Source organism: Lepisosteus platostomus, chromosome 8 (genome assembly GCF_059453375.1).
Source record: "Lepisosteus platostomus isolate fLepPlt1 chromosome 8, fLepPlt1.hap1, whole genome shotgun sequence".
NCBI classification, from domain to species: domain Eukaryota; kingdom Metazoa; phylum Chordata; class Actinopteri; order Semionotiformes; family Lepisosteidae; genus Lepisosteus; species Lepisosteus platostomus.
This window is the reverse complement of record NC_142618.1, coordinates 2,482,227-2,494,428: the sequence shown is the minus strand read 5'-3', so window position 1 is coordinate 2,494,428 and position 12,202 is coordinate 2,482,227. Positions and strand designations below refer to the sequence as shown.

The window sequence follows — 12,202 nt, the reverse complement described above, 5'->3', positions numbered from 1 at the left end:
AAGAAAAGGGTCGCCTACCTACACACTGCAAGTAGGAAGGCTTTAGGGAAAGTGTCTTTGTGAGAGGATAATAAAAAAACGAGCTGCGTCTTTAAGAGAGTGTCCCTGCAGTATCAGCTGGTGCCGAGCGCCTCTGCACAGGCGAGGCAGTTCAGCCATTTAGCTCCGCCGTATCGGTGGTACTCGAACACTTCTGCTTATTTGCCAATTTTGGCAGGTCATCTCTATTTTTATTATAATTTTCTACCACGTGTCGTGGTATATATTTTTGTACAGCGACCACCGTTTAGTCGAAGTCAAGAATAATATTTTTATAATACCTTGTTTTTCTTTCTGGTGACGCGAACTCGGTTCACAGAGCTGCTGTTTGGTGTTCAACTTGCCCAGACTTGTCATTGACTCGTGTTTACTACAGTACTGGGCATATTTATTAACTATTTATTTATCCGAGAACAAACTGCGCACTTCGCTGGTTGGGGAAAAATGGATCAAATAGGAGTAGCTGCCAAAGAAAACGAGACTGATTCCGTGTGGAAACCCAAGGTCAGTATTTTTTAAAATTATTTTATTCAGCACACAAGTCTGAATTGTGGGGCCTAGCCTAGTGCAAAAGACGAGCCACTGACGTCAGCGCTGTTAGGAGTTTCACACTATACCGGCTTCTGTTAACATTCTTGCTTGACACTAAAATGTCATTAGAAAATGTTATCGATATATAATGATAAAAACTACTACAGAAATTATCCCTCCCGGAATATACATGTCCAGTCCTATATAAGAAACACACGCGAGATCTGGTCGTTAAAAACTGAACTCCGTTCAGCTTAATTCCTTCAAGGACCTGAGGCTTCATACAGATTTTTTTATTTCTATTTTTCTATTTACAAATTGTGTCCCTAGTCGGGAAACATGAGAGAATCGGGAAAGCAGCGGAGTGGCCCAGCGACTAGTTTCGATGACGTCATAGTGGAGCAGGGTGATGTAATGTAAGCCCTTCAGAGCAGATCCGCTGTCTCTTCACTTAAATTCACAAAACTGCCTGCGAGTTATATTACTGGTGTAACCCTTGCAATGCCTTAAACTGTAAAACGCTGCTTGTGTAATGTTATATAGCCTTTCGTAAGTGTCCATATTGCTCAATACTTATTTTCCCCAGAAAAGATATCTTAACGTGATTATTTTATTTTAAAAAGTAGCACCAACATTTGCACAAGAACGTTCAAACCTCAGTCTTCTTAATCATATTTCTGAATAACTATTTCATTCGTAAAAGCTAAATACTTCTTATTGTATAAAATGTTTCTCTTTTTTTAAAACAAGCTATAAGGTGTAGAAAACCTGTGTACTTGGCTACTATTCTAATTGAGCGCCCCACTGTGTAAGGCAAGTCGTCTTATTTTTGTACCCTTATTAGCATTGGTGAATCGCCCCCTGTTTCTGCTGTGCATGCCTGTTTCTCATGCTGATAACACTATAATAGAACAGATCTCCAATGAAGTGCTGCTTCCCTAACCTTCCTCCAGATGGCGCTGTACCACTCAGCTGCCAGCCAGTGCAGTTTTGGGAAGGAGGAAGTAAGGACTTTCCAGAAAGCAAAATGTTCAGAATCAGATCTCGTGTATCAGGCTCCGAGTGTGCTTAAATACGACTTGATAAATCTACTTCAAAAATTTTCTGTAATGATTGATTAATTAATGAGCAAGAAGTTACCAAAAACTGTTCTGTGATGAAATTAGCGGTGAACTGTTGACTGAGGACCTTTGCCTTCGGGAATGACTCACCGGTCTCTTGCAGGAAAGTACACTGTCTCCACAGAGATAAAAGCCAGTAATGACAGTGTAATGAGCACAGGCCTTCTGTAACTCTATAGACTAATGTCCGAGACTGACACGTTTGCAAACAATAAGTCATACAGAATTTCCCTTCTGGGTGTAGCTGGCAGGGACATTGGTATATAAGTACCTGCATGAATAGTTTCTTGCTGTGCGACTATGAGTCATTACATAAACTTGATTCGAGTGGGATGTTTCGGATAGGAAAATTCTAAAATGGCAGCCTGGTATGAGATATCCAATCCCTGTTTTTCATGATTATTATCCTAAAAAAATGTAGATACCGCCTTTTAAAGTACCTTCTCAAAGCGCTTTACAGTAAGAAAAAAAAAGAACACTGATATGAGATAAAAAGTTAGTACATTAAAAACAAGGGTTTTGAGTCTGGTTGAAGATGCAAAGGGACAGACGGGGGCAGACGCAGACATCAGTTGAGTAAAAAGCCTTTCCGGAGAAGGGTTGGGTCTGGATTTGACTCTCTGATATCCTGGGGGAGAGAGTCCCAGAGCTCTGGGGTGCAGCAGGAGAAGGCCCTGTCACCCATGGTGTGAAGATGAGCTTGGGGAACAGAGGGGAGACCAGAGTCGGACAAAGACTGTGAGGTGGGGAGTAAACAGATAATGAGTCAGACAGGTACTGAGGTGCCAAGCCATGCAGAGCATTATAGGTGAGCGTGAGGACATTAAAGTCGACGCAGAACCTAACAGGAAGCCAGTGTGGGGACTCCAGGATAGGAGTAATGTGATCCCTTGCAGCAGAACTGGTCAGGCGTCTGGCTGCTGAATTGTGGGCATGCCGGAGATTGTTCAGACTGGGCTTGGGTACTCCAGCGAGTAGGGCACTGCGGTAATCAACGCGAGAGAAGACAAATACGTTGACAAGCTTTTCAGCAACAGTCAAGAGACAACAAAATACGGAGCCTGCAGATATTTCCGAGATGGAAGAATGATGTTTTTACAGTTCCTCCATTTCATTCTTTTTCTCCCCTCAGAGCCCATGGGGAGCCCCTAACAGTGTGGTAAATCCTTGCTCCCTGGCTGATGTGATGAGCGAGCAGCTGGCGATACAGCTCAATGAGGAGTTCTCGACCTACCCCAGCTGCCCGGAGTGAGTCCACCGAACAAGATCGATCAGATTCCTTCTCATGTTCTGTTCTTCCTACTGAAAGGGAGGATTTTTTTTCTTCCCACTTTTAAAACTGTGTTTTGAAGCCGTGAGCAACGTCATGCTAGGCAGGTGTAGTGGGATGGAAATGCGATTAAATAAGCAGCCTAAATTGGAGATCCTGCATCAGACAAGATAGTGGCCTGGACTGTATGTTCAAAAACTCTTTTAAAATCCACTTATGAACCACTGCTCAGACCAAACCAAAAGCTTCTACAACCAAAGCCTTTTCAAAATTGCAGCTGAAAAGGGTTATTACAAAGGTATAAGGAAGACTGAAGTCTTCTTTGTAAAGGGTGGGCTGATCCAAATATATTCATTACGCCTGTTGTTGGAAGCCATACAGGCTGTACATCTGCGATATGGACTTTGCAGCAGGTTGCAAATCCTATCTTGAGGTCCTGTGTCCCATTCCTCTTGCACAGCCTGGATAGCTGCTCCCTGACCTCATTCCTCAAATGTGGAATGGGCTCATGTCTAGCAACTAGGGCATCGCGGGCATAACTGTCAGTTTCCCATCCTGGAGGAAAGCTGTTGTGCAAATTACAGTCAGCACAAAGTTAACATCCAACGCTCTAGTGTTCCTGTATAAACCAGGATGGCTCCCACATTTCCCTTTTTATTTTCCTCTCAAAGTTGCCTGCCTGTCTTGGGATTCCCTATAGGGATCAGATCAACACATGGCAATTCTCATGATTTTCCTGGAAAAGATCTTGTTTTGTGATGCGGATCTGTTATGTGTCTTGTGTATGAATGTAGAGTTCCCGAATCCCTCATCACTGGCGATAATATCGAGACCTCCAGTGACCTGATGCTGGCCCAGATGCTGCAGATGGAGTTTGACCGGGAGTTCGACACGCAGCTGCGGAGAGAAGAGAAGAAGTTCAACGGCGACAGCAAGGGTAACTTGTAATGCATTTATTTAGTCGTTTTTAATAGAGTTATGTTTCCCTGCAGTTAATCGTCTTCATGGCATCTTTTTTTACCCTGCAGTGTCCATTTCCTTTGAGAACTATCGGATGGTGCATCCATACGAAGACAGCGACAGTTCGGAAGATGAAGTTGATTGGCAGGACACTCGCCACGACCCTTACGGACCTGGTAAAACGACTGCCTCCTGGTTCTCAGCCCGAGCCCTAGAGAGCACTTGTGTCTTCCGCCTTTTATTCCTGAGAATTTCACTACTGAGGCTGATCAGTTCCTTTCATTGAACTGGTTGATTAGCCAGACCTTCGTGACTGTTTCTGCACTCAGTCGTGGGCTCCAGGATTTTGATGTTGCTTCTCATCCATCTGTTCCTCAGCGTAGTTACTCAGACGGTTCATTATGTGATTGATTAGTGATGTACAGACACGGGGGGCGATGACACTGTCAGACAGTAGACATTTTATTTTGGTGAGAGTCTTTGTTGCCGAGTTCAAGTTAGATATGTTTCACGCACCTGAGGGCAGGTATAAAACTTGGATTCACCCCATCCAGCTTCTTAAGAGCTAAGTAAAATCTTAACAAGTGCCTATGGATCAGTCTAATTGTTTAAGAAAACCTGAAGAAGCAGGGTCTCTTCAGCAGCAGAAAACCTAGCCCTTATCACAAGATGTTTTGAAGCAAGAGTCTCCAACCCCAGTCGTAGAGCACAGTTTTAATTCTAGCCACACCCTGAATGACTTGACCGGATCAATCAGTTGATTTTGTGATTGTGATTTCCAGGTCTTTGCTCATTGATGGCTGTAACACCAGCAGAAAAAAACGTGTTTCATCAGGACCAGGGTTGCAGATCTTGAGGAACTTCTATATTATATCTGTTTTATTGCAAAGTGTGTTCTTTATATGAACATAGTATGGAGTTCACTGTATAGTACACACTATTCTACAGTTACTGCATGATAGATATTCTGCTCCTGCTTGCTCTTACAGATAAACCTTCAACAAATCCCAGGAAAGGGTTTGCAGGAAAAGGCAAAAACATTACGACAAAGCACGATGAGGTTGTGTGTGGCAGAAAGAACACTGCGCGGATGGAAAACGTGAGTACTGCTCAGGCAGGTGTCGTAGAAGACGTGAGTGTAGTGAAGTCTGGGGCAGTAATATTACTAGATGATGTGCCGTGAGTCAGGGCAGCCTTAAGTACAACAATTTACATTACATGCAAATACAGGGAATACTCACGTCAGTGCAATAAGGTAAAATTGATTAAATTAATAAAATGACAAGGAGGCTAGAACAATCTGAGCGAGCCGTATGAGTTCCATACAGACAAGAATCCAGAAAATATGGATTTTAATTTCTGTTTGTATGAGCTGTTTGTCTCCCTGAAAGTGCAGTGGAACCTGAATTCCCCTTAGAGGTGTGGCATTTGTCATATCTGTGACCTCCCAGGTGACGTATAATACGAGAACTCCTACGACCACTTTGTTTAAAACGTTTCCTGACCCCATCCTGTTATAGCTATCGTTTAGGAGGAATTTGGTGGTCTACAGAGATCTGCATGGAGTACTGACACACAGAAGACATGATGGATGGACTAATACCCTCATTCATTTATTTCCTTTTTTTTAAATTATATAATGTTAGCATGCCCAGAGGGGTTGGGCAGCCAGTTGACCTTGGACCCCCAGAGGTTTTTTTTCTCCTTACTAAGGAGTGTTTGGTTGCTCTCCTCTGTTGTCTTCTGGTCTTTTCTGTTCTGTATTGACAAGATGTACGGTCACTTGCATTGTTAAGCGCCTTGGGGCAACCTTGTTGTGAAAGGTGCTATATACAAATAAACTGAATTGAACTGAGTCCTCCACACCCGTCTTTTCAGAATGGCTTGCTTTGCTTTTCAGTTCGCACCGGAGGTCCAGGTTGGGGACGGGATAGGCATGGATCTGAAGCTCTCGAACCACGTCTTCAACGCCTTGAAGCAGCACTGCTACTCTGAGCAGCGCCGCAGTGCCAGGCTGCACGAGAAGAAGGAGCACTCCACTGCAGTAAGCAGCCCAGTGTCGTTTCTGTTCACGGATTGGACCTGTATCTCTCTGGGTTTCTTTCTGTTGTTCAGAAACCGCTTTCCCCAACATTAATTATTAAACATGAGAAATTATGTTAAAACTGGAGATAAACATCTTCAGATATCAAGAGAATGGACTGGTTCATTTGACGGACTGCCTTTATTAATAGGAATGCTGGTATCTGAAACGCCGTACATTTAGATAAGAACCACTACCGAATGCTCTGGGGGAGCTTTGTTTTTCATGTTGTTCTAAAATTGTTCGTTTCTGTGTGGAATTGGACTGAAGGGTGATTATTTTTTGTGAATCTAGTGTGAACTATCAGTTAAGGTTGTTGGGGAGGGAATCACTTAAGTACTCAAATTCTGTTATAGACTTTTATTTTTTTTAATTAATTGTACTGATACTGTCTGATTGGATGATAGGAACAAGCAGTGGATCCCAAGACACGTTTGCTGATGTTCAAGATGGTTAATGCTGGAATCCTGGAAAACATCAATGGATGCATCAGCACTGGAAAAGAGTCTGTTGTTTTCCATGCCAGTGGAGGGAGGTGAGACTGAAATATTTTCACAGATTCTTTTTAGTTATAAAGTTCTAATACGCTTGGATTCTCTAATCTAATTCCTTGAGATGTGTACAGAATCATATGGTGTATTGGGATCCAGTTTTTCTCTGTACTGTCCCCCAAAAATATTAGTCGTAATCCCATCTCAACAATGGTCCAGCCATTGTTAAATATTGGCAAAATTGTTTGGCTACCTGGGCATTGACTAAGATGGAGTGACAGATCTAATTACACATGTGCATTAAATAGGACTGCCTCTTAAGAATTAATAGCAATAATGAATCTGCTAGAAAGAATAAACTAGTCATAGGGGGTCAGAAGGTGGGAAATACCATCTTAACAGTTGAAGGTAGACAGACTGACGGCATGCATTATTTACTTACATGAAAATTCAGGTCTGTGTCTGGGTTGGAAAAATGTATAGCACTGCACGCCCTGTAAAATGTAAAGTAAACTTTGCTGTGTTTAATTTCTCAGCACTTTATCCTTGTTCTGTTTCTGCCTATCTGGCAGTTTTTTCCTAAATTCTCATTCTCAGCTTATTCTGGATCACGAGTTCATTTAGTGTATTTGTAAAAAGAAAAAATGATGAGTCAGTGATTAGGAGAATAATAAAGAGCAATTTGTACAGCATCTGTGATATATCATAATTTCATTTTTTTTAACCTTTTAAACTTAAAATGAAATAAGTATGAACTCTCTGTTGTCTCTAATTTGATTGTTTTTGTATGTTTTGAAGTATGGATGACAAGCCTGTGCCCGCGGAATGCGCACTGAAAGTTTACAAGACTACGCTGAATGAGTTCAGAAACCGGGACAAGTATATTAAGGACGATTATCGATTCAAAGATCGGTTCAGCAAACTGAACCCACGCAAAATCATCCGCATGTGGGCAGAAAAGGAAATGCATAATCTTACTAGGTGAGAGAAATCACAAGTGTGCGAACTACAGAGCTGGACTGTCATCCCATTTCTTGATGCTTCATGTGTGTTCCACAATGGATGAATTTGCCGAACCATTCAGTCTTCTAACAAACTGAAATACGGCACCTGAAAGAGCAAGGTTATCAGACTGTTTGTTTTATTGAAGGAAATAATGGAGTTCATGTTGCTTTAATGTTGTTTTAAGTTCAACATTGTGGTAACACCGGCCTTCAGCAGGTTGTTTGACAGATTTCATTGCATGTTGTAATTCGTATAGAGTAGCTACATATATGCTTTAATTGTTAAAGAAAGTACGGAAGCTGTAGAATGATCTTAAATTAACAAAAAAAACCAAATGCTTCCTTTAATTTCAGTAGTATAAACATGCTGTTTTCACCTTTCTAAGTAACATGCTGTTACTTTCACCAGTTATGCCCCCTCCTTCTTTATTCCCACACCGTTCCATTAATTCAGTTCAGTAAAGTCCACAGTCTTTTCAGTCGCTGCTGGAAAGCAGTTTTCTGCTCTGAGCTGGAGCGCGCCATGTAAACCTCTGAACTAACATGCGTCGCTCCCTTCCTTCACAGAATGCAAAAGGTAGGAATTCCTTGTCCTGAAGTTGTTATCCTGAAGAAGCACATTTTGGTCATGTCTTTCATTGGAGAGAACCAGGTCCCTGCCCCCAAGCTGAAGGACGTCAAGCTGAACAGCGAGGACATGAAAGGGGCCTATTTCCAGGTCCTGCATGTAAGTGACGGGTGATGTCCTGTTCTGTTCTGGGTAGCAGGTGCTGTTTTGTGGGAAAAGCCTTTGAGCTCTTAGGTGTTGAATAGAAAGGCTAATCAAGCCCTGTTATACTTTTTGTACTGTTTGTTTGAATGGAGCAGGTAAATGTTTATTCCATGCTGAAAGGAAAATAAAAGAGGCACAAAGTTTCGGCCATGGAGCTTTTTCAGGTGTCTTTTCCTCTCAGCGTGGAGCAAGCCCTTACCTGTTCCTTTGTAGCACACAAATGCTGACGCAGCTGCCTACTATAAATTTTAATGTCGGGCTTTTAGATTTTAACTTCATTCAGGATAAATATGAAACTGTAAAGTATCTTTTAAATATTCTAGCAAAACAAAAAATATCAGATTTTGTGTAATATGATGTGTAAAAGATCCTTGACTGTTTTTCATGACTCACATGGATGTCTGTCCTTTGCAGATGATGCAACAGCTGTATCAGGAATGTAACCTTGTTCACTCCGATCTGAGTGAATACAACATGCTTTGGCACGATGGCAAGGTAGGGTTTGTTTTGTTGCTGCTTCAGGTGTTTTTTACGAAGGCCGTTCTTCACCCCAGCTGTCTGACCCGAGGTCCTGTGCTTTGCTGCAGGTGTGGATCATCGATGTGAGCCAGTCTGTGGAGCCCACACACCCCCACGGGCTGGAGTTCCTCTTCAGAGACTGCAGGAACGTGGCCTTGGTAAGGGAGCCCTGTGGCATGGTCAGTGCCGGTCAAGAAGCATATATATTCCATGGTTTGTAAAGCTATTGATTTGAAAGTGTTGTACAAGTTATTTAAAAGGAATAAGCCAAGGTTAATCTCTTGCTGGAAAATTACATTAAAACTACGTTTCCACTGAGAAAGCTGCTTCAGGAGTTTGGCGACACCTGAGGAGGGTTTTCGCAGCTGAAACTGTGTGTGAGCCCTCTTTATTGTTCAGCGTGCGGCTAAGATTGCTACTTTGCAGCAACACTTCCCCGCAACTCCCCGCTCTTGAAAGGATTAAATATGAATAATTCTCTAGTGAATCTCAGTCCAATCCGTTATAGAAGTACCTTTCAAGAGATTTTGTCCAGCTGTGGCCTAGCTTACACTGAAACTGAACTTCTGTTTTTTTAGAAACAGCTTTCCTTAACATGCTGAGTTTGTTCAGGATAACTAACTTTAACTTCTAAGAAAGCGTATCCATGATATTCAGTCTGTGTTCCTGAACCTCTGGATTTTTGCACTCTCCTGTGCTGTGCGGTTAACTACGGTTTCCCATGGGCAGTTTTTCCAGAAAGCTGGAGTGACTGAAGCGATGAATGTGTACGACCTTTTCAACGCCGTCTCTGGCCTTCAGATTAAAGCTGACAGTGAGGCTGAGTTCGTTGCTCAGGTGAGACCATTCGTTCGTGGCTTTCAGCTGTACAGGCTTCACCTGAATCTCCCATAACCTGTGTCTTCTGGGTTGGGCTGCAGCTCACAATCATCCCCTACAAGTTGCAGTGGGTATGAATTGGTGAGATGAATAGTCTCTGACCATTAATGGCCAATTTAGGACCCACCTGCTGGCGTCAAACATTTTAAAACGGTTTTAAGAAGGAGAAGTGGTCAGTCGCTGCGGCGGATTAGAACCCCTCTTCAGCGTGGGATAGAAATATGCTGCAGTGTGAAGTCTCATGTGTGCTCTTTTCGCACACTGATGAAGTCAGTTTTCAGGGGTGCCTGTCCTGCCTTTGTACAACATTGCAACTGATATTCATAACAGTTTTATGTTGAGTCATGTGCAAGAGTTGGATTTTCTACTTAAAATAAGAGTTGCAGACAACAAGAGGCCAATGACTCCACAATCCACATAGTTACCCAGCCATGCTGTTGAAGCTGATAGCCTGGTTTTCTTCAGGAAACTGCTGGATGAGTTTCCTAGGAGCTACTAGCTACCAGAAAAAACAGAAATTTGTATTGTTCTTAGTTCTCTTATGCCTCTTTTGATCCCTTGATCATGTTCGGTTGCTAGTAGACAGAATACCAGTCTCTTTAGGTTTCTTAGAAAAATGATTTAGAAGGATGGTTGAAACTGTTTTTAAATTGGCAGTTCTAGCTTTGATAGTTCGGTATCTGCTAATTTGAATAACTTTTTTTTTAATTCGTCTCTATTTCAGATTGAAGCTCTGGAGAAGATGAATGAAGATCATGTGCAGAAACATGGCAGAAAAGCTCCCTATTTCAGTGATGATGGGGGTCCTCCAATATTAAATGATGATTAGCAGTTATGATTCGAACACAACGACACTGAAAAAGTCGTGTTTGGTATGATGTGTGTGTTGTTTGAAGACTAATTACGTTACAGCCGCCACAGTAATCAAGATGAGAAATTGCAATAGTTGGGGGGGATAATAGTCGAGTAAGATCGTGTGGCAAAATCAATTGCAAAAAAGGCAACAGAAACAGTCTGTTTGAATCCTGCTGTCGCGACATCGTGTTTAATTGCAGTCATGGAATGATGACAAGTGGTCTGTGGTGACAGTTGGGGATTTAATGATGTGTTCTTAACAAAAGATATTTTTATTCCAATAAGGCATTAAGATACGCAAGGGAAAGATGTTAGGGTGCGCCGATATTTTTGATTTTCATAACCCATACTGATAGCCAGTAATATATCGGCAAATATTGAATACTGATATTAAGGAGCAATGGGCCATGGTGCTTCATATCTGTTCAGGCTGATCATAACTTCGTTCCAGGCTCATGGAAGCCAACGTACAGTATCAGTGTGTCCCTAACAGATGCCTTAATATGTGATCAGCGTGTTCCATCTCTTGGCCCTTTATTGTGGTTTCCAAGGAACTGATGTTAATGATGCCTTTTTAAATAACTTCTTCTGCTCTTCGGTGAATGAAAAAGCATTGGCGTGGCTGAATTGCTGCGGTTTACAGTTTACAGTTTGACATGATGTCACCACTGAAATAAAACGAAACGGCGTTAATAAAGTTCACTGCAAGAGCCAAAAACAGTGTCTGTGAGCATTTTCTGTGGCGTGTGTACGGTCCCGAGTTTCCGCTGCACACAGTATTCGTCTTGTGAGAGGACAGCAGGTTCCTACAAGATGGCAGCTCTTGTGTGAAATATATTCCCCAGGAAGCCGCCCCTCAGTCACCTGACACAAGGTATGGTTGAGTGTGTGAGGAGGTTATTCACAGGACCCCCCTCTTCCCGAGATCCCAGATCTTTGCCTGCAGTCTTGCGCTCGTTCCCAGTGTGATCCAGATTATGATTCTTACCTGGACTATTGACATACTGGAAACTGTCGAGGCTATATTGCTCCTTACTGTACCAGTCTTGAATTACAGAATTCTGTCTGTTTTTTGGCATCTTTGAACAGACCCAAGACATTTGACCTTTTCCGCGTGGTTACTTGGTGATTGCTTTTTCTGGATTGGTGTACATCTGCTTTCGTGGTGAGGAAGCAGTCACCAGCATCGAGTCGTTTTAGTTCAAGGAAACCAAATGTGAGAAAAATAGAAATGCTTTGCTAGCACTTCAGTCCACTGGACTGTTCTGTGGAGCAATTGTTGCCCTCATGTGCGTTAGTGAGATCTTTCTGAGTGTCGTTGGTTGTCGTAGCGAAAGAAAATTAGTTATTAGTATTCGAATTGTCTGAACCACTATGGAAAATATCCCTTACATTTATATAGCACTTTTCTGGACACTCCACTCAAAGCGCTTTACAGGTAATGGGGATCCCCTCCACCACCACCAGTGTGCAGCTCTCAGTGGGGAGGAGAACAAAGTGATTATTAGGAGGCCATGATTGGTAAGGGCCATTGGGAAATTTGGCCAGTACACCAGGGTAACACCCCTGCTCTTTTTGAGAAACGCCCTGGGATTTCTAATGACCGCAGAGAGCCAGGACCTCGGTTTTACGTCTCATCCGAAGGACGGCGCCTTTTTACAATTCAATGTCCCTGTCA

The 12,202-nt window shown here is 42.5% G+C and overlaps 1 protein-coding gene across 1 annotated transcript; it reads left to right on the top strand.

Moving 5' to 3' along the window:
- Window positions 1-114: 114 nt before the first annotated feature.
- Window positions 115-11,242, top strand: riok3 (RIO kinase 3 (yeast)). Its single transcript, XM_088642022.1, has 13 exons — window positions 115-543; window positions 2,824-2,939; window positions 3,756-3,898; window positions 3,990-4,097; window positions 4,911-5,020; window positions 5,822-5,965; window positions 6,412-6,539; window positions 7,294-7,476; window positions 8,067-8,226; window positions 8,686-8,766; window positions 8,859-8,948; window positions 9,520-9,627; window positions 10,394-11,242. The coding sequence occupies exons 1-13, from the start codon at window positions 484-486 to the stop codon at window positions 10,496-10,498; spliced, it is 1,536 nt and encodes a 511-aa protein (XP_088498148.1). The 5' UTR covers window positions 115-483; the 3' UTR covers window positions 10,499-11,242.
- Window positions 11,243-12,202: the final 960 nt, after the last annotated feature.